This window comes from Solanum tuberosum, unplaced genomic scaffold (assembly GCF_000226075.1).
Source record: "Solanum tuberosum cultivar DM 1-3 516 R44 unplaced genomic scaffold, SolTub_3.0 scf00210, whole genome shotgun sequence".
NCBI lineage: Eukaryota > Viridiplantae > Streptophyta > Magnoliopsida > Solanales > Solanaceae > Solanum > Solanum tuberosum.
The window spans coordinates 786,519-808,649 of record NW_006239135.1 but is presented as its reverse complement, the minus strand read 5'-3'; the positions used below and the strand labels follow the sequence as shown (position 1 = coordinate 808,649).

The following is a 22,131-nucleotide window of genomic DNA, read 5'->3' as shown; positions in this document are numbered from 1 at the left end:
ATTACTTTAGTTGTACTTTGTTGTGGTTTGTGTGATGATTTTTGAATAATATATTGACTTTGTACTAGACTTATGATATAAATCATGTTTTATGGGTTTTTTTAATAAAAAAGGTAAAAATATATTTTTTAAAATATTAATCAAACATATATTAAAATTTATAATCAAATGCTAACTTAATTTATCTGACAATGAAAATTACGAACAGGTCTGACCAATCGCCTCTAAGTTGAGACTCAAGATTCATTCATTAACACTTAATTAAAATTAATTTTTTTTCTAGAAACATTCCTATTATTATATTTATTAATAAAAAAATAAATTAAATCAAGCGTGGGGAGAGCATAGTGAAGACCTTGAACAATAATGCAAGTCATTTATTATAGTATTATTATTTTCTTAATGTTGAGATCATGAATCTCGAAGATCCACAAATATTTAATTATTGATTATCTAATCTTAGGTCATTCATTAGGCTCTTCCATCATGTTTTATGATCGAGAGAGAAAATTAATACAACACTTAATCAAGAAAAGTTACAGATATATATCGTTTGAATCAACATAGCAGAAACATACGTAACATATACACTATAAGTAAATGTATATGTATTAATATAAAATATATACCATCTATATATTTTGTATATTTATTTTATAAACTAGTTGAACAAATTAGTGTTCAGAGTAAGTCGTAATTATCCTATCATATGTCTATTTTTAAATATTGACGCATATTTCAAAGACCCAAAATACAATTGTAGACATAATATGTGGTCGGTAGATTGTCATTTGTCATTAATTAAAAGATTATTTTAATTTAATCTCTAGTCTTACTTTTTTTGTCAGAAGAAAAATAGAATATTTAATTAGCTTTAAAAAAAACTACATATGAACTCCCCTAGTAAGTACCATAACTTTGAAAATAAATATTAAAAATAAAATAATGTAAAAACCACTATTAAAAGGTTGTCGTGGTTTGATTTCTTATGGCATAATATATATCATGGAGTCCACTTTCATAGATTAGTGATGTAATTTTATTCTCTAAAAACAACTTCATGGAAATAATTAATGTTTTTATTGGAGTGTATAACCAATTCTTCATAGTTTATTAATTTATTAGAAAGAAGATTGCGTACCATTGTTTATGAGCGATTTGAAGCGTTGTAGCTGGATTCGAACCTAGGTCTCTCACGGGAGGTTCTTCTAACTTGTATCAATAGCACAATGACACACCTATACTCTTCATGGGTGCACTGTTAATTATATCCTAATTTATGTCAGTTTCTCAGAATAAATATACATATATACACATAATTTTTTTCGAAGTTAACGAGTGCACGTGCACCCCACCTATAGGTTGGATCCCCCTCTGTAAATAGGTTACGGTGAAACTTGAAACTTAGAGCTCTACATGATATAATAGAAATTAATATCATATTAAAGTGTGTAATCAAATCATCTAAAAGTTTAAGCTAACGAATACACCATATATTTATTTATGCTAATTACTTGAGTGAAGTTACAAACCACCCACTCTTTCCCAAAAGAACTTCAAGGTCCCAAATGATATCCTATTTTCTTTTGCACGTTTTTAAAATTATTTTATTAAGTTTTAGTTTCCAATACTTCAAGTAAGATAAAGAGCAGAATTACACGTCTTTTGTGGTGAATTTTAAGTAGGTTTTCACGAATAAATTCAAACCAAATAATAAAAGTAGAAACTAAACATTTAATTCAAGAATGAAAAAGAAAGTTATATACTAATTAATAACTAACAAGTAACATCAATGAATAGAACTTAGAAAGCTATCTTGTATCGCTCCATATTTTTTTTGTATTTGTCAATTTCAATAAATCAAGAAAAATCATTAATTTTTTAAAATATTATTCTTATCATAACATAAATAAATATAAATTTTCAAATCATAATTAATATGCACGACATAGTAATTAAGTAGTTTTCTATTAAATGATTTCTTAAATGAAGTGTTTAATTAAAAAATAATATGTAAAAAGAAATGTAAAGAGTAATTGGATGATGTAATTGAATGTAATTACACATCTTAATATGTTTAACGAAAGATCATGACCAATTACGCTTTTAGAATTTTTGAGAATAATAAAAAAAATGGTGGTATTATATAGTGTAAATACCAATCGATTTTCAATTTTAATGTTTCTTATATATCATGACATAGTTAATTCTTTTTCAAATGAACATATAAATGAGATTTAATGATTTAACGATGGTTGTTACTCTTTATCGAATAACGTATAGATAAGATTTAATATTTTAATAATGGTTGTTTATTATATACTCTTTATCTAACAAATATATTGTGTATATATATATATATATGTTAAAAATAAGTACTATTCTATTTTTTTAGGCATATATATTAAATTTTGAATACCTTCAAGTAACATTGTTGGCACCACTACTAAGCTTTATGTGCTATGAATATTGGAAATATGATAACTTTCTTTTATCTTAATTTATGCAATATTATTTTATTTATCGCTATTTTTTTAAAATGATATATTTTTATATTTAACACTCTCTCATGTCTAAAAGAATTGATGTTTTAGGTTTAGTCACATGAGAATTGGATTTGAGAAAAAATTTGAATGTAATTGGATATAATTTCACAATTTGACCTATTTGTTTGATCAAATAATTATTTCATTCGATAGAAATTGAATATAATTTGGAAGGAATAATTACATTTTCCAATTCTGACAAGAGATTGAGAATTTGGTGTAGTTATATTATTAGATTATAATTTTCAAACAAACCCTCAATTACTCCTAAAAATTAAGAGGAGTTTTAACCATAATATCCTTAATTATGATTTTTTCCTTTTTAGATAGACATAACTATCATTAACTTTCTATATTGATTAGAAATATATCAATGGAAAAAATTAGAAAAAAGAAAATTAGGTTTTCTTTTCCTTTTTAGGTAGACATAATTATCATTAACTTTCTATATTTATTATTGATTCGAAATATGTCAATGAAAAATTTAGAAAAAAGAATTAACACCTTCCTAATTTGGTAAATTATCAATTATATATTTTGGATCAACTTTCAAAGATTAAAATTATTTTAAATTGAAAAAAGTAACAATTCAGTATTAAACTTTTTCTTCTTGATAAATTAACTTACAAATATATGAACATCTACATTTTATTTCGAATTGAAATATTTTTAAAAATTATTTCATTCTTAAATTTTGAACTTAATCAAACACCGTCACGTAAAATACGAAATGAGAGAGTATGCAAGCTATCATAAGCCCCACTCTCTCATAAACCTCCAACTTTCAACTCTCCCCCAGGGCCAATTGAAAATGATATATCTTACTTTCTTTTCTTCTTTTCATTTATCTCACAAAGCAAAATAAAATAAAAATAAAAACATCATATAAATAAATAATATGTTTTTTTAATTTAAAAAAATAACACTTCCTAAATTTGTCTAAAAGTGTTGATGTCCAAAAATATTCTCTTACTCTTATGCTCAGATTCCAAATTTTTCTTACCTTTCCCTGTCATTTGCTTAGAGCAATATCTCTGTGGCAAAGAGCTGTTCAACTGCATTTTAGCATATTGTAATCCACCCCACCCCCTCCCCCTACCTGGCTACCCACCCACCCTCAACTGTCTTCCTACTACAGCTACCACAGTCATTTTCTCCATTATATGAATCTTGATTTCCCAATAATCTTTGTGGTTGTGTTGTTTTTTGTATTTTCTTGAAAGTTTTGTTCTTGTGTTGAGGTAAAGATTAATGGGTATTGGTTGAAATTCTTGAAATTTCAACAAAAATTGTATCTTTATGGTTCTAAAAAACACCTACTATGGATCTGGAAACAGGGGTTAATCAAAATCGTGTTAAGGTAAAGTGTTAAAGTTTAGTTTTTTATGTTAATTTTTTAGAAATTTAAGATCACCCTTTTGATGATTTTTTGTGGGGTTTGCAGAAAGAATCTTGGAAGACAATCTTGACATTGGCTTATCAGAGTTTAGGAGTTGTTTATGGGGATTTGAGTACATCACCTTTGTATGTGTATAAGAGTACTTTTGCTGAAGACATTACACATTCAGAGAGTAATGAAGAAATTTATGGGGTTTTATCATTTGTGTTTTGGACATTGACTTTGGTTCCTCTTTTGAAGTATGTGTTCATTGTGCTTAAAGCTGATGATAATGGTGAAGGTGGAACATTTGCTTTGTATTCACTACTTTGTAGACATGCTAAGGTTAATTCATTGCCTAGTTGTCAGTTAGCAGATGAAGACTTATCAAGTTATAAGAAAGATAATATCATTAGTCCTGCTCCAACTACTTTTGGGGCCACACTTAAATCAACTTTGGAGAGACATAGAGTTTTGCAGAGATTTCTGCTTATATTGGCTTTAATTGGAGCTTGTATGGTTATTGGAGATGGCATCCTCACACCTTCTCTTTCAGGTATGACAATAGTCAATTCTGCTCCGAAGCCTCGATTTGAACTTCAAAGATTAAATCCCAAGTGATTGCATTGATGACATAAATATTCTTGCATTTATTGCTGCTGTGCTTTCTTCGATTCTAGTATTACATGTTAATTCCCTTGCTTCAGTTATTGTATTTATTTGTTGTTGCTACTGTTCTTGTTTTCATTGTTTTCAGCATGGTTTTTTTTCCACTAAAGGAATTTGCTTTACACACTTGTTTTTTGATATTCTTTACTTGAGCCGTGGTTTGTCGGAAACAACCTATCTACCTTCACAAAGTAGGGGTAAGACTGCGTAAATGCCAGCCTCCGCAGACCCCACTTGTGGATTACACTAGCTATATTGTTGTTATTGCTAGTGCACTATTTTTTCTAGTTCTTACCGCTTTTCTGCATATAATTTTTGCCAGCTACCACTCGGAAATGAAAAGGAAACTTGATCCTCAACCCTCCCAATACTTGGTTCATGGTGGCAATTCACCCTTGCCATTGACTCTTGTTTCGTCTTTACCTAGAGGCGTGAGACACCTCTCTCTAAGGAACTTGGATAAATAGCCTTTAACTACTTAGGATTAAACTAGTTTCCCTTGGAGGAATAAGTGTTGGATTTTGAGAATCATGTCCTGGTAGACATGTAAATATTGCTTTAGTGGACCTGAATAGAACGGAATAGATGATTCATATAACCGGCTTCAACTGACTTGGGATTGTAGCATGGTTGATTGGTTGACCAAGAGTTTGGAATTTGTGGTGTTTGTTAGTTTCTGACATCATTCACTTTTTGTGGACTTTTGTGCAGTTTTCTCAGCAGTATCTGGCATTGAACTTGCTATTGGAAAAGAACATCACAAATGTAAGTACTATCTAATCTTTTTCTATGAGATCATTATGCTATATGTTTTTTCTGAAGCTGGTTAACCTTGAAGAAAAATTGTACGGTTAACAGTGATTGTGCCTTTTTAACCTACCAAATAAAGAAAAAAGTGATTGTGCCTTTTGACACATGTGCTATAGCTTTTCACCGAGGGGAAACTTGATGAACCATCAAGTTCAAATTTAACCTGTTTGAGATAATCTGGTAAATAAGAGAAATAAAAATGACTGTGTACTCTTTATTAAGTGGTTTGACCTTTTTCAAAACGACAGAATTTGAAGTTAAAGATTATAAAGCACTAGTACTATTTCCATAGTGCACATTTTGAAGTCATGAGAAATGGATTTCCAACTTCTTGAAACCCGTGGTGTTCTTATCATATGCTAATTAATATATCTATAGATTACCAATTCCATCTGACTGGAGCAAATACGATTCGAAGGCATGACTCCCCCTTATCCAATATCAACAATAAAAGTTGAAACATGCAACCATAGATGTAAATGCAAAGTTATCAGCCAACAAATATTTGGTTTTAGTTTATTACTTTTAGTGTCCTGTATATTCTCCAAACACAAGTCCACATAAATGATTTGTGATTCCAAATGACAGCCAATGAATTTAGGAGAAACCAGATTTTTTTCATAAGTTAGGTGCAATCGTAGATGCTGGCAAAGTATAGTGAGAAATATCCTCAGACCTTGAGAGATACAGGGAACATAATATCCCCTGGTAGTGCTCCAAAATCTTGCCAAAAGTGATTATTCACATTGTTTCAATGTCTTCATAGCTTAAAATGTCTATCTTAATAGGTTTTCAGCCTGCTTAATCATGAAAGAACATCTAGAATTCTCTTCCTACCATTTGGAGATTCTTTAATATAACGTGTACCAAACAAAGTTTGCAAAACATTTTCACAAAGGAAAAGAGGCAACATAAGACGTTAGAATAAGAAGGGTCTAACATTTTATTGTGAGGACCTTTTGAACATGTCTATTTGAGTGATATATTCTAGCTTCAATTTCTTTATTTTATTCAAATCATTCAAAATACTATTTAATTCTTGATCCCTATGCTCAAAATGACATGCTATCTTTCTAAAATATGTCATTTGCAGATGTAGAAGTTCCACTTACTTGTGTCATACTGATAGCCTTGTTTGCCCTTCAGCATTATGGCACCCACAGGGTTGGATTTTTGTTTGCACCTGTTGTGATAATATGGCTTATGTGTATCAGTGCTATTGGTGTATATAATATAATAAAGTGGGACCGTCATGTGTATCGAGCACTGTCTCCATATTACATGTACAAATTCCTGAAAAAAACTCAAAGAGGAGGCTGGATGTCCTTGGGAGGGATCCTCCTGTGCATAACAGGTAAAATATAGTTGTCCATTGCTTTCTGATTATTTTCCTCAAGCAAAAGAGTTATCTACTACTATTTCTTTTGGTACGATGATCATCAAATATACAAGTATATCTTTCAGGTTCAGAAGCAATGTTTGCTGATCTAGGACATTTCTCCCAGTTATCAATACAGGTATATATTCATTCTTCATGTTATTTCCTGTTCTGGATACTTGAATAGGCTTAATGGTCACACATTCATCATGTAGAGGTTCTGATTTCGGAAGTCTCACCACAACTTCTCAAAAAGTATTTTCACGTGTCAGGCCTAAGAAAAAGTAATAGGCTCACGCGTACGAGGATGTACTGAAGACCTAAAATAGATATTAACAATGAACCCTCTCTAGTATCGAAGCTTTTAAATGAGACGCTTATACCATACAAAAATATATGCAATGCAACTGTTGACAGTAATCCTCTTTCCAGAGAGCTAATATTGAATTTCCCACTTGTTACTGATGTGATAACAATATGATGAATTAATGGTCAGTTAGAATAGTTTCAAGGTACATCTCCTTAAGGTTCTCTTTTTTTTCTATAGAAAAAGAGAAAAGCTGAATCCAGTTGATTGTTTACATATAGTCAACTTCTGTCTTTCTAAGAGACTATTTTCCCTTTTGCAGATTGCTTTTACCTTTATGGTATATCCATCACTGATACTCGCATATATGGGACAAGCTGCTTATCTTTCACAGCATCATGTTATTGAAAATGAAAGCTATCGTATTGGCTTTTATGTTTCAGTACCAGGTATGTATATTCCTAGTTGCTTTTAAGGGGGAAACATAACGGTGGTAAGAAAATTCATCTGATGAAGGTCATCTCAAATTTGTTGTTTCAGAGATACTAAGGTTGCCTGTTCTAGTGATTGCTATACTTGCAGCTGTGGTAGGGAGCCAAGCCATCATCACTGGAACCTTTTCTATTATCAAACAATGCTCCTCTCTGGGTTGCTTTCCTAGAGTCAAAATAGTGAATACGTCGTCAAAAATACATGGACAGATTTATATTCCAGAGATCAATTGGACCTTAATGCTACTATGCTTGGCTGTTACTATTGGCTTTAGAGACACCAAAAGGATGGGCAATGCTTCAGGTATGGTCGTATGAATAAGGGAAAGTAAACATTTGATTTGTCGAAATCATTTACCTTCTTGGATGGAGCGTTAAACTTAAAGTGTCTTTATTTGAGTTCACCAAATAATCAATCTATAGATTGACTGTTAAAGTTTACTGTCATAATGTTCTTTGTGCTTGGTTCTGTCCTAAAACAAATTTACTTATTGAATCTGTTCTCTCCTCCGTGGGAGACCAATTTTCATGTTCAATGCTGAATGATATTCATTTCTAATCCACATCCCTATTTTTTGCTTTGTATCAGGTTTGGCAGTCATAACTGTCATGCTGGTTACAACTTGTTTGATGTCATTGGTGATTGTTTTGTGCTGGCGCAAGAGTGTCCTCCTTGCACTTTGCTTTGTGATATTCTTTGGGACGATTGAGGCCTTGTATTTCTCAGCTTCTCTGATTAAATTTTTGGAAGGAGCATGGGTGCCTATTGTGATGGCCTTTGCTTTCATGATAGTAATGTGCATTTGGCACTATGGCTCTTTAAAGAAGTATGAATTTGATGTCCAAAATAAGGTCTCTGTCGAGTGGCTACTCGGTCTTGGTCCCAGCCTAGGCATTGTACGTGTTCGTGGCATTGGCCTCATACACACTGAGCTCGTATCCGGAATCCCAGCAATCTTCTCTCACTTTGTTACCAATCTTCCAGCATTCCACCAGGTCTTAGTATTCCTTTGTGTCAAATCTGTCCCAGTTCCTCATGTTAAACACGAGGAGCGTTTCCTTGTTGGACACATTGGTCCAAGAGAGTACCGCATATACAGATGCATTGTCAGGTATGGTTATCGCGATGCTCATAAAGATGATTCAGAATTTGAGAATGATCTTGTGTGTAGCATAGCTGAGTTTATAAGAACAGGAAAGATGGGGTTGAATGTTAATGGTGAAGATCTTAGAAAGGATTTTGAAGACTTGACTGTTGTTGGAACCCCGTCAACTCATCTATCAGGTGTTCAACTTTGTGAGGACGAGGATGTAAGTGCTGAATTAGTTGGAACATCAGAACGGAAAGAAATACTTTCTCCACGCGTAACCAAGCCTAAGAAAAGGGTGAGGTTTGTTATACCAGAATCACCCAAGATTGATAGAAGTGCACAAGAGGAGTTGAGGGAACTGATGGAAGCAAGGGAAGCAGGCATAGCTTACATATTGGGACATTCCTATGTAAGAGCCAAACAAGGATCTAGCTTATTTAAGAAAATAGCTATAAATTTTGGTTATGACTTTTTGAGAAGGAACAGTAGACCATCTACATACACTTTAAGTGTACCCCATGCTTCTACTTTAGAGGTAGGAATGGTTTACAATGTATGATGATTTGTATACAGGAAAAAACAAATAATGAATGTTGTACATGTGTTTGTAGTTTTTGTATGAATAGAAGAAAAGTTAGTAACAACCAGCTTATGTACATCTCGACTAATTTCATGGAGTATACGTCACCTCCCATCAGCACATGTTTGACAACCGGCACAACGAAACTGACATATGAGAAAAGATCACCTATCAGCACATGTACAGGATAACTCTATCCAACAAAACATTGACAGATGGTTTGCAATTCACTTCAAACATGCACATTCTACAGGGTATTAAACATGCAGAAATTGGATATTTCTAAAGTTCAGAGGGGAACAATTGTCTCTCTTTCTTGACATCAAAAGTCAGTCAATACAAAACCAAAGAGCTTGGTGGAATCAATATGGATGCATAAATGTATATGATTTTGTGCCTAGAAATAAGTTGTTATTCTATTCTTCAATATGAACTTATCTTTTCTTTTCTTTTCTTTTTTGGTTTTGGTTTTGGTTACAACAACATATCCACTGAAATTCCACAAGTGGGGTCTAGGAAGGGTAGAGTATACACATACCATACCCCTACCTCACAGAGGTAAAGAGGTTGTTTCTGAAGGACCCTTAGCTCGAGTACAACATATCAAAGTAGCTATGAAAAGCGAAAAAGGCAGTGGAGAAAATAAAGCAACTAATAAGGAAACAATAACAACCAAAGAATAATGTGATAACCTAATCACAATAAACAACAAGTGATGGTGGAATCAAAAGCAAGATACTATTACAGCAAGTACAAACATTTGTTCATAACAATGATAGTAGTAGATAAACTGCATCTTATACAAACAGTTAGTGGTAATAGTAGTAGTAGATTTGTTTGCCAAACGATCAGTTAGTTTGCTTCCCTGTACACATGCATGATTCAGCACAGCAACCTGCAATTCATCCACAAAATATGAGTATAAGGATTCCAAATATGTCTTTGTTCAAACACAAAATGATCCAAAATTTTGGAAAATGAGGATTTCTACCAATGTTTGCGAATTTTTGTCCTCCTAGAATGATGGTAAGATCTACCTTCTCAACTATGGTCGGAGTAGTTGTTTAGCTAAACAAAACTGGTCCATTGAAATTTAAACAAGACATACGTCATACATCCAAGTAGAAACTAGGAAAATGGAGAGAATGACTCGTCGAGAAGAGCCTGATACACTCAAGATCATAACAGTTAACACTTCCTACAATTTTTTTCTCCTTCAATCTACTTTTGCTCAAGTCAATGGTATCAGCAAAGTGAAAGAAGATTCAGACTTTTGATTGACCAAATAACAGTAAGCTATTAGCAGCAAGGGGAAAACACCCAAATAGATGACATTCACTGTTATTCTATGAATTATGTGCTCCTCTGTCTTTTCATCAAGTGTAACAAAAACGATCATTGACGAAGGCCTAGACTAAAGAATGACCCTGTCAAGGACTATATATGCTTATTATTATTGGCATATTCGCATACACCTTAGTGTTCATTACTCTTACTCTGTCTAGAACGGCACAAAATGTACCCCCTTAAGCCACTGCTTGAAAAAAGAAAGAAAACCCAATATCATTTACTTAGAATGCCAAAGGCACCAAAAACTACAAACTGCAAAATGTTCTTGCAAAAAGTTGTTGTTCCACAGAATTATGCAACAATAAAAAGGGCAACCACCATATCTAAGTAGATGTGCTGTAAAGGTGGCATTTATATATGGAATGTATTGTTCTATACTTGACAAAAGAAGCAGAATTGAAAAACACGGGAAAAATGTATAGAGCTGACACTTACAAGTTGTTAGTTTGCAGCCTTCAATGTTGTGTCATTGATTCGTTTTGTAAAACTCGAGAAACTAGGCTTTCAATATAAAGTGTTGTCACCTCCAGAATGCCAAAAGCATTGGTAACCACTGGATATCTCATTGAATCATCCTCTGGATTGTATATCGTTAAATTTGTTTCAAGCACGTGCAAAATTTCACCTTCAATTGACATGTAAAGGGGTGGAGAAAGCTCATACAGATAACATTTGATGGAATATAGTTTGGTCCAAGACTCTTTAACCCCATACTCCTTCATAACCCACACATCAGTTTTCTCATGATTACAGAGCACATAAAAATCACTTCCCAACACTCCAAGTGTCAAAAAAAAATTCTTCTACTCCATAACAAGGCTGCTCCACCTTTCTCCATTTCTCATCAACCAAATCAATGGACATTATGTCCCAACCATCATCAACAGAAGTAACCCAGTGAAGCTTCCCATTCAAAAACTTTGCTCAAGCTATTGTAGACCATCTTGCCTTGAAAATCATCAAGTGCTCTCCAAGAATCACTCTTTAAACTATATATTTTGACATGGATATAACGGAAAATAGCCACTAACTTATAACCAATTTGGAAGTTACATAGCAAAGGAATGTTCACAGTCAAATCCTGCTAAATCCTGCTACTGGAGGATAAATGTCAATCAGTCAGTGACTAAAAAATGGCCTTGGAAGCTAGTGTGGAAGACAAGAAGCCCATTAAAAGTAGCATGCTTTGTCTGGTTGGTCATAAGAAAAGCTTGCCTTACACATGAGGCATTACAAAAAAGGGGGATGCAGTTTTGCTCAAGATGCTTTATGTGTGAGCAGAAAGCAGAAGTAAATAATCATTTGTTCATTCACTGTAAAGCAGCTTCAAAATTGTGGAATATGCTTTTGTGTATACTAGGGGTTAGCTGGGTGATGCCAAAGACAACCATGGAACTCCTTAATAGCTGGACAAGAATTGGCAACAGAGGGAAAAGTGAAGATTGGTGGAAGACTATTCCAGCCTGTATATGGTGGACTCTATGGAAAGAAAGGAATGCTAGGTGTTTTGAAGGACAAAATGATAGTTTTCAGAAGATAGAAATGAAATGCTTAAGTCTTTTATTTTTTTGGTGTAAGCAAGAGTTGGTAGGGGAAAGCATAGAGATGGTCGATTTTAAAGGAAACTTGTAATTCTGTATGGCTTTTTGAGGGTGTGCCCACCACCCTGTGGGATGTAAGTTTCCAATTCATCATCCCTTGGATGATAATTTTTTGTGAATACAAAGTTACCCTTATCTCAAAAAAAATGAATGACTGGGAAATTGAGGATGTGGCCAGGCTACTAGAGGTGCTAAACACCCCTCCAGCCATATCTCAAAGAAAGGATAAACCAATTTGGAAGTTACATAGCAAAGGAATGTTCACAGTCAAATCCTGCTACTGGAGGATAAATGTCAATCAGTCAGTGACTAAAAAATGGCCTTGGAAGCTAGTGTGGAAGACAAGAAGCCCATTAAAAGTAGCATGTTTTGTCTGGTTGGTCATAAGAAAAGCTTGCCTTACACATGAGGCATTACAAAAAAGGGGGATGCAGTTTTGCTCAAGATGCTTTATGTGTGAGCAGAAGCAGAAGTAAATTTTCATTTGTTCATTCACTGTAAAGCAGCTTCAAAATTGTGGAATATGTTTTTGTGTATACTAGGGGTTAGCTGGGTGATGCCAAAGACAACCATGGAGCTCCTTAATAGCTGGACAAGAATTGGCAACAGAGGGAAAAGTGAAGATTGGTGGAAGACTATTCCAGCCTGTATATGGTGGACTCTATGGAAAGAAAGGAATGCTAGGTGTTTTGAAGGACAAAATGATAGTTTTCAGAAGATAGAAATGAAATGCTTAAGTCTTTTATTTTTTTGGTGTAAGCAAGAGTTGGTAGGGGAAAGCATAGAGATGGTCGATTTTAAAGGAAACTTGTAATTCTGTATGGCTTTTTGAGGGTGTGCCCACCACCCTGTGGGATGTAAGTTTCCAATTCATCATCCCTTGGATGATGAATTTTTTGTGAATACAAAGTTACCCTTATTCTCAAAAAAAAAAAAACTTATAATCATCATGAACCTCATCATATCCAAAACCACAACGAAATGTCTGTGTAGGCGTCAGGCACTTTCTTGAACTTTCTAGCTGACGGATACCACAGAACAAAGTCGTTAAACTCAATACACTAACAAATCAACCCAACCCATTAACAGTACCTACCATACCAACAATTCCTTTGTTGCCTTTAATGGGATAAACCAAGTTAAATGCCTCAGTTACAGAATCATAAAATAAAGAACTAACAGAACAATGTTTGAGAATGTAAGTGTCTATTTCCAACAGAAATCTATCCTTACCAGAAAAACTAAGATGGGTCTTCACAAAATGAGGACTAGAGATTAAAGCAAACCAATTTTTCGAAACACACTTGAACTGTAAGAGGTATTTCACGGGAAGTCTTACAAGAATTGCTGTGATGAGTTCTTGGGGCAATGTAGGGATTGCCAAGAATGAATCTTTGCTTGAAGTTGATGGAATTTGAGTATGGTGAGCCTCAGCTTCCATTAGGGTTGCAAGTTTCTGCTGATTTTTCAGAATTGAATTCCTCCAGTTTTGGGGACAACAGGCATGAATGCCCCTATTTTGGACTTGTGTTTGATTTTTAGGAAAAATTACCTACTATTGTCTCCGTCTCTTCGTCCATTTTTAGTTGTCATATTGCCTTTTTCGAAAGCAAATTTGACTATCTTTCGAAGTTAAATTATATTACATTAATTCGATATTTTAAATTAAAATTTACATATTCACAAACTATACGAAAAATACTATAAATTGCAATTTTTTACATATCAATGTGATGAAAAAATTCTTATCGTTTGACTCTAAAAAGGAAAATCATGACAACTAAAAAAAGACGGAGGGAGTAAATATTTACAAAAATTCTACCTTACCTTGAAATAATTACATAATCACTTATTGCCTCACTCACTCTCTCCCTCTCTCTCTCCCCCCTCTTTCTGCTCGACACTTAGAAGCAATTGATAAATATGTTTGTTTGATACCACATACATGTATTTATGCATGGATACACTAAATACACTGTTTATTTGGATACAGAGCACATAGATGCAATTGATGATTATATTAGTACAAATTTATTTGATATCATATACATATATTTATACACGAATACATTAGATATATTGTCCGTTTATTTGATACAGAGAGAGATGAGCAAGAGAGAAGAGAGGTGAGCGAGAGAGTTAATGTATCTCGAATACATCAAAATCATGAATACATTGTATTTGGAATAAATTATATCTAATCTAACTTACATATATTTAAGATATATATATATGTATATGTGAGCCATCAAATACATGTATCCGAAATAATTAACTAGTTAAAAGTGTAATTTCAAAAATTACTATTTCAATAATTTGTACCAATAATAATGTGCTTTATATTGTCTGCCTTATTTTTAATCAGTCAAATTTGTGATATTTAATTCATACTCTCTTGGGCTTTGATCTGTATAGATCAAACATGACGAATGGAATTGTGGCACTATTCGTTGTCAATGCCCAAAGATGTAGCTAAAAAGAATGGAAAACTATTTGGTTTTGTTGGATGCATCTTTAAATTTAAATAAGTAAACGCAAAATGTTATCCTACTTTATTGTTACATAGCAATAAAAACTTGCTTATATTGTTTCGGTGACCCTTTTTTTCCTCTCTTCATTCTGAACAAAAGCGCTAGTGGACATGAGGAGGAAACACGCAAAGCGTATCACCACCTTTCTAATTTGCTTGACTACCGACACAAACACAATGATCTCTAACTAGAATTCAATTCGAATTTAAATTTTGACATGTCGTGTGATGTTTATCCACAATTTAAGTAATAAATTAATGGACAAAGTACTCTGGACAATAAAAATATAAAAATTGCAAAGCAAATTAACAAGGCACAAGACAAAGTTATATCGATTGAGACATAAGTTTATTTTTCAGAATATACAAAGTTATTTCTTAAGACGTAACTTATTCCTACAATTTTTTTACCTTATCAAGCAAAGAAATTCTTGTGAATTAGGTCATAGTTAAGAGTACATCGGCCCAAAAACTTTCACTAAATGAGAAGTAGAGACAAAAAATGAAATCACTTATTTGAGGAATGAAAATTATAGACCATCCTAAAATAGGAGCAAGCAATCCATGCAAAAACTCGAAACAATTTTGCTACACTTTAATTGCTGGTCTTTTGGGGCTTGAGTGTTGCGTCGATCCACACAAATACCAACAATATTTAAGTTGCAATTGAAGTTGAATTTATTTTATAAACTTAATCATTTCACCTCATATATATGACATTGTACCTAAAGTTTGAATAGCTGCAAACATTTTTTGCTTGGAGCCTTGTCAAGGTCAAACTTCAAACATTATTATTTGAAGTTCGACGTTGTTTGTCAAGATCAATTTCGCATATTTTTATATGAAGTTCAGGCAAATATATTGCTAAACTTTAGTCATTTTTACATAAAGTTTAAGTACATGATAAAACTTTAAACATTTTTGCATGAAGTTCATACATATATATGATAGAATTTCAATATTTTTTGCATGAGAAAATTTTGCCCAAAAATAACTCGTTATTTAAAAATTCAACATCCAAATCTTTTTAGTGTGAAGTTACCTATAATCGATTTTTATTTTTGAAAAATATAGAAGTAATCCATAAAGAAACCCAATACTAACTGGGCTCAATAAGACCTCAAAGTAACACAAGGCAGAAGCCCAAAGTTACAACTTCAGTCACAAGGATAACAACATTATCATTATTTTTTGTTTTCCACTCGATGTCGAGTATCAGCATTGAAGCTCAATTATTTCGAATTTGTGTCACATAGGGCCCCATTCAGGAGAAAGCGCTTCCTACCAACGATTTGTTCATACTCAGAACTTGAACCCAAGACCTTTGATTAAGGGTAGAGCAGCCCCATCCACTGCACCGCATCCGTTGGTGGTAATACAACATTATCATGTATTTCTACCTTTGATTTTGTCTCATCCAATTACTCCTCATCATATGTTTTTTTTAAAATAATTTGGTACAAACTTAATGCAAGTAATTGCACTATAAATTGATTTGAAGAATTGACAAATTTCAGCTCTTTTCATCTATTATGTGATGTCATTATTGAGCTTTTATATATAAGTGCAAAATGAACCAAATTTATAGCTAGAGAAACCAAGAAAATCAGAATGAATAATAGGGTCACAAGCGGAGCTAAAGGAGGCAAGGGGTTTATTAGGATTTCTTTTGTTGAAAATAATATTATGGGTAAATTACATAAATCCCATAGTTTTAATATGAAATTACAATCTATCCCTAATAAGTTTCTAATTACATTAATCCCTTAAAAATTTAAAAAACCGAATACAATAATTGAAGCTCGGATACATTAAATATTGTCTCGGATACATTAAAAACTAGCTCGGATACATAATATGTAGCTCAAATACATTAAATATCGGCTCAGATACATTAATATGTAGCTCGGATACATTAAATACTGACTCGGATACATTAATATACAGCTCAGATACATTAAAGAAATAAGGAATTTTGGAGATTTTTAAAAGTAATAGGGGATAATGGAAATAAGTGAAACAAAAAGTGTGTATTTCTGTAATTTGTGCTAATATTATATATATATATATATATATATATATAAGGCTAAATTATTATTTTTTTGGGTGTAATTTTTTATATTATGAATATTCTTTAATAAAATCCTGACTTCGCCATTAACAAAGTTTAAGATACATTTTATTTGGAAACAAGAGGCTAGTAAAATATTTGTTTTAATAGTGAATTTTATATATAATTTTATTTTCACTTAAAAAATATTAAAATTTGTAGAAAAGGTTAAAAAATTGACTACTTTCTATAGTAGAAACATTTTAAAGTTTTAATTAAATTACTCACATCTTAATATTAATAATACAATTTTGTAAAATACTACACATTTTAATTACACTCATAGTGCATCCTATTAACTTGAATTGATCCTAATTAATATCAATAATAGTATTATGTGAATTAAAAGTTATATATCTTTTAAAATCTATACTAAAATAATAAATACAAAATAAATTTATAAATCACTTATTTTTTTAAAAAAAATTGACCTCTAATTTTATTGAGTCACCAATGTGTAACACGATTATGAGCCGAATTTTGAGGACATACAAATAGCAAGCAAAACGTGAAAAGGAGAAAAGAAAATCATAAGTAGAAATTGACTACTTTTTAGTAGAAATATTTTAGATTTTTGAATTAAATTACTCACAATATTAATAAATAAAATTTTGCACAATACCCTCAGATTGCATCACAACTAATGGCTAACATTTTATAAATTTTGAATTAATTATAGCAAATATAAATAACAATAATATTATTACTACATGAAATTATTTTTTTTTGTTTTCTAAAAGTACTACATTATAAATAATACTCATTTATTTCAATTTGTTTGACATACTTTTCCTTTTAGTCCATTACCTTTTCAACTCAAAAAATGCTAAAGCTATTTAGAGTTGATATTTCTAACTAAGTTGGAAGGAGGGATTTGGGCAAAGAGCAACTCTCAAAAAGAATAACTTTTCTTTTTTAATAACTTTTTAATTTCAACTCTTCATCTGGCATGTTTAAAACCACAAGATTAAAAGACATTTTAGCACCATTTGCTAGATCTTTAAGACCACAAAATTAAAAAGTCTTCTTTATTTTTTAAAATTTGTGTCAAGTCAAAATAAGTCACTCAATTTGAGATGGAAAAGGGTAAGAATGTGTGTGTATATATATATATACTATATATAAAATTAAAATGACTTTTTAGGCCACTAAAAGTTAAGGTCTCATTTGTTTGAATAATCAAGGTCTTAATCTTAATCATTCAAATCTCAATAATTAAGTCTGTTTGTTTTCAAGATCTTGAATCTTAATCATGCATATCTTATTGAGTTTGTTTTTTTTATTTTACAATCACTTAATGGGTCTAAATAAGTCTGAATGATTAAAGATCTATAACAAAGTCTAAATACCATTAAGATGTCTATAAGAGAATTTCTACAAAATGACAATCCAACGTTATTCCATTTACTTTCACTCACCACCCACAATTACCATCGACGATGTCAATCACGCACCTACCATCCACATCCACCATCCTCAGTCCAACTACAATCACCACTTCCGTCAATCACCGAAATCAGTCGTCATTACCATTAGTCACCATTTTCAATTTTCAACCCCAACCATTATTACATTCACTAATCACTATCGATAATTACCATCATCAGTCAATATTATATATCGCTAACTGCCATCATCATTAACCACTGTCATTAGCTATTACTATTATTCCACCACTAATTATCAGCCGCCGCCACCAACAACTACAATTAATCGCTATTGTCAAACACTATACAAATTATATACAATCCACCACAACCATTATCAATCAACCACATCCCAAATCGACATACTCTATCAATGTCGTCATTCGTCACCACCAATTGTCATATAAAAAATTTAAATATTTTATTAATATAATATTACATTAATTTAGTATTTTATTTAAATTTATTATTTTTAAAATAAAAACAAATTGTATATATTCAGATGTTGAGAAAACAAACAATATTAACTATTTAGTATTCAATTTGTAAATATCAATACTCACCTTAATATTCAAATATGTATTTAGATTCAGACGATTCTGTGTCGGAGACGCAATTCTTGACTCAAAATCTTTATTGCATGAATTTGGTGGGGACATAGAAATGACAAAGAAAACGTGGAAAAAGAGAAAAGAAATTCTCATGGGTTGCTTGAACTATACGTTTGAAACATTCCATGCAAGTTAGTGGGCCCCATACAAAGCCCAATCTCCTTCGACTTTCGTCGGCCCATACTAATCTTATCACAAACTGCCTTCAATTATGCTCTGTTTTGGATAAAATTGGCCCCACTAGGTAAATTTATTTATTTTCGGAAAAAGTGTCTTATATATCCTCGTTATAAAAGAGATTCATATATATATATATATATTCTATTATTATACAAATACTCACATCACATATATCATTTTCCTTTAATAAAAGTGAAAAAAAAATTATAAAGAAAAATATAATCCATATAAGGTATATGTGATCCTACTCACGTGAATTTTTTTAAAATTTAAAGTAAAAAATAAATAAATTTAAAACTAAAATTTTTACTTCTATTTGATGAAGGTATATATGAACTCCTTTTGTAATGGTAGGGTATATATGAGTCATTTGTATAACGGTAAGAATAATATATTAGCTACTTTCATAACGAGGACTATTCAGCTTTAAATGGCAAAGTTAAGGGGTATATCAAGCCATTTTCCTTTATTTTTTATATGTGTCCGTATCACGTTGTGTGCAACTCAACTAATTTGATTAAATATTTTATGCCTTTCAATTACCTCAGCTAATTCTACGGAATATGTTTCATCTTGTACCAACCATATAAATTATAAATAAAGTACTAAATAACCCTATCCACCAAAATTAGAATAATATTTCAAACTCAAGAAATAGGATTGACTAGTCGCTTAGATGTCTGTTGGTAAGCAACCGTCCAAACATTACAATAAAAAGATTTTAAAAATATTAAAATATGTTCGTTTGTTTTAATTTCTATCACATTATTTGACTTGACATAAAAAAAAAATTAAAAAAGACTTGTGAAATTTGAGACTCCAAAACAAATCTTAGATAATTGTGTGACTATAAATCATTTCATTAGAAACAAAAATAAAGTTTTAAGTTAAAGTATTTTTAACTATAGAAAAAGTAACACTTTTCTTTGATAAACTAAAAATAAAAATGTGTCACATAAATATAAGCTTATTTCAAATACTAGTAAAGACATTCATTACAAACACTTATGCTCACTTATCTCAAATATATACGATTTTTTTTCTAAGCCTATATGTGTTGAATATGCTTTTTGTATTATACAATTTTTCAACAGACAGATTCAATGAAATCCATTCTCAAGAAATAGCTTCGCTATTAATCAAGGTAAAACTACAATATTAGATACGAATTCAGATAAATCATTAGCTTAGATCAATGTATTTTTAGAAAATGATTGAATATAAATATTACACTTGAAATACACTAATTAAAATAGACTACTAGTTCAATAATAAATTAAAAACTCATAAATATTAATTTTGGTTCCATCTTATTAAATAAGTATAAATATTTAATTTGAAACCCGATAATTATAATAGACTATTAATCAATAATAAATTCAGAATTTATAAACTATGCATTTTAATTTAAAATTTGATTTTTATGAAAAATATTTTCTCATAAAACATATATGTATCAAAATAATGTTGACTAATGGACTTGAGTGACTCTTCTTAATGTAGAAGCTCATATTAAAAAGGTTGTTAAGAGCATTGCCTTTAAAAATAATCAGGTATCCGTTTATATAATTTAATGGAATTTCAATATAAATATCAAATATCGAATTTATAAAAATAAAAAAACAAAATAAAATTGGTCACATCTGTGATTGAACAAGAGTGGAAACTTTAGACAAATTAAATGGGAAATAAATAGATCACAATAATCAAGTACTGGACTTGAAGCCATGCACATGGGATTCACATGGGTTCTGGCTAATTTTATTTCTTGATATGTGTGTATACAATCAAGTAAAGTAGGCCTTTGAACAATATTTAGTTGAAATTGTGAAAAAAATAATTTATTTAAAGTTGAAGTTCACAAACAATAATAATAATTTCTTAAAAAAGGTTGGACTTTAGAATTGAAAATTAAAGTTATGCTTTAACATGACTTTTAAATGAAAAAAAAAAGATATTTTGTGAAAGAATCTATGTGTTATATTCCATTTGGATGCTTCTTAAACAAGTACTTTTAATATTTTATCTGTATTTCAAAATTAAATATTATTTGAAAATTGGTGATCAAACTAATATTTGCAAAAATTAAAATATCATTATTTGTCAAAGGGGACCAATGTAATACATGCTTTGATTGGATTAAAATCTATTCATTTCAAAATCGGATAGAAGTTGGTCTCGTCTTTTAAATGATTAAGGTAAGAGTTTTATATGTTGTTTTTTTTAAATCATTTTCTCTGTTTTTATAAAATAATAATAAGGCGGAATGACCTGGGAGACCCCTGTACTTGGCTCTTTTTGTCAGTTGGACCCTCTTACTCATCACTTTGCCAATCAAACCCTTAAACTCATCAAAACACAATATTTTAAACCCCTCTGACCATTGACCGAGCTTATGTGGCATTAATATTGGTGAGTTGAAAATATGCGTGATTACACGCGCTTAAAAGCGAGTTAAAACAATATTTTTCTTTAAAAAAATCAATTTAACAAAATTAAAAAAAAATATCTTCTTCTTCAACCCTCCTTCACCATCACCCACCCTTTCTTCTTCTCCACCAGCCCTCTCTCCTCTACCCCTCACCACAGCCCTCACCTTTCTCCTTTCTCCACTAGGGGTGGGCATAAACACCGAAAAACCGAAAAACCGAACCGAACCGAATTATTTTGGTAATTCGGTTTCGGTATTTCGGTTTTCGGTTCGGTATTCGGTATATGGTTTTGTATTTTTCGGTATTTCGGTTCGGTTTTCGGTATGTGATTTTTGTGTAATTCGGTATTTCGGTTTTTCGGTTTACCGAAATATATTATATTATAATATATATTAATATTATATTAATTATTAATATTAAAAAATAAATATTATAATTTAAAATTAAAAACAAAAGTTTGTCTTTTCAAACATTTCAACTTTACAAACCCACTTCCTAAAAGGCAAAAATTACCGTTCCCACTTCCCACGTCTAGTCATCTACAGACTATAGCAGCGTCGACCGTTCCGGTGACTAGCAGCCGCCAATCGACCAGCAGGCAGCCGCAACACAACAACGACCGGTAAATTTCAATGTTATA

General features: G+C 31.5%; 1 protein-coding gene across 1 annotated transcript; it reads left to right on the top strand.

Moving 5' to 3' along the window:
* The first annotated feature begins 3,457 nt into the window (after positions 1–3,457).
* Positions 3,458–9,314, top strand: LOC102587082 (potassium transporter 6-like). Its single transcript, XM_006355912.2, has 8 exons — positions 3,458–3,906; positions 3,991–4,480; positions 5,305–5,358; positions 6,497–6,757; positions 6,868–6,920; positions 7,411–7,537; positions 7,629–7,883; positions 8,169–9,314. Exons 1-8 carry the CDS (start codon positions 3,868–3,870, stop codon positions 9,227–9,229), a joined length of 2,340 nt encoding a protein of 779 aa, XP_006355974.1. The 5' UTR covers positions 3,458–3,867; the 3' UTR covers positions 9,230–9,314.
* The last annotated feature ends 12,817 nt before the right edge of the window (positions 9,315–22,131 follow it).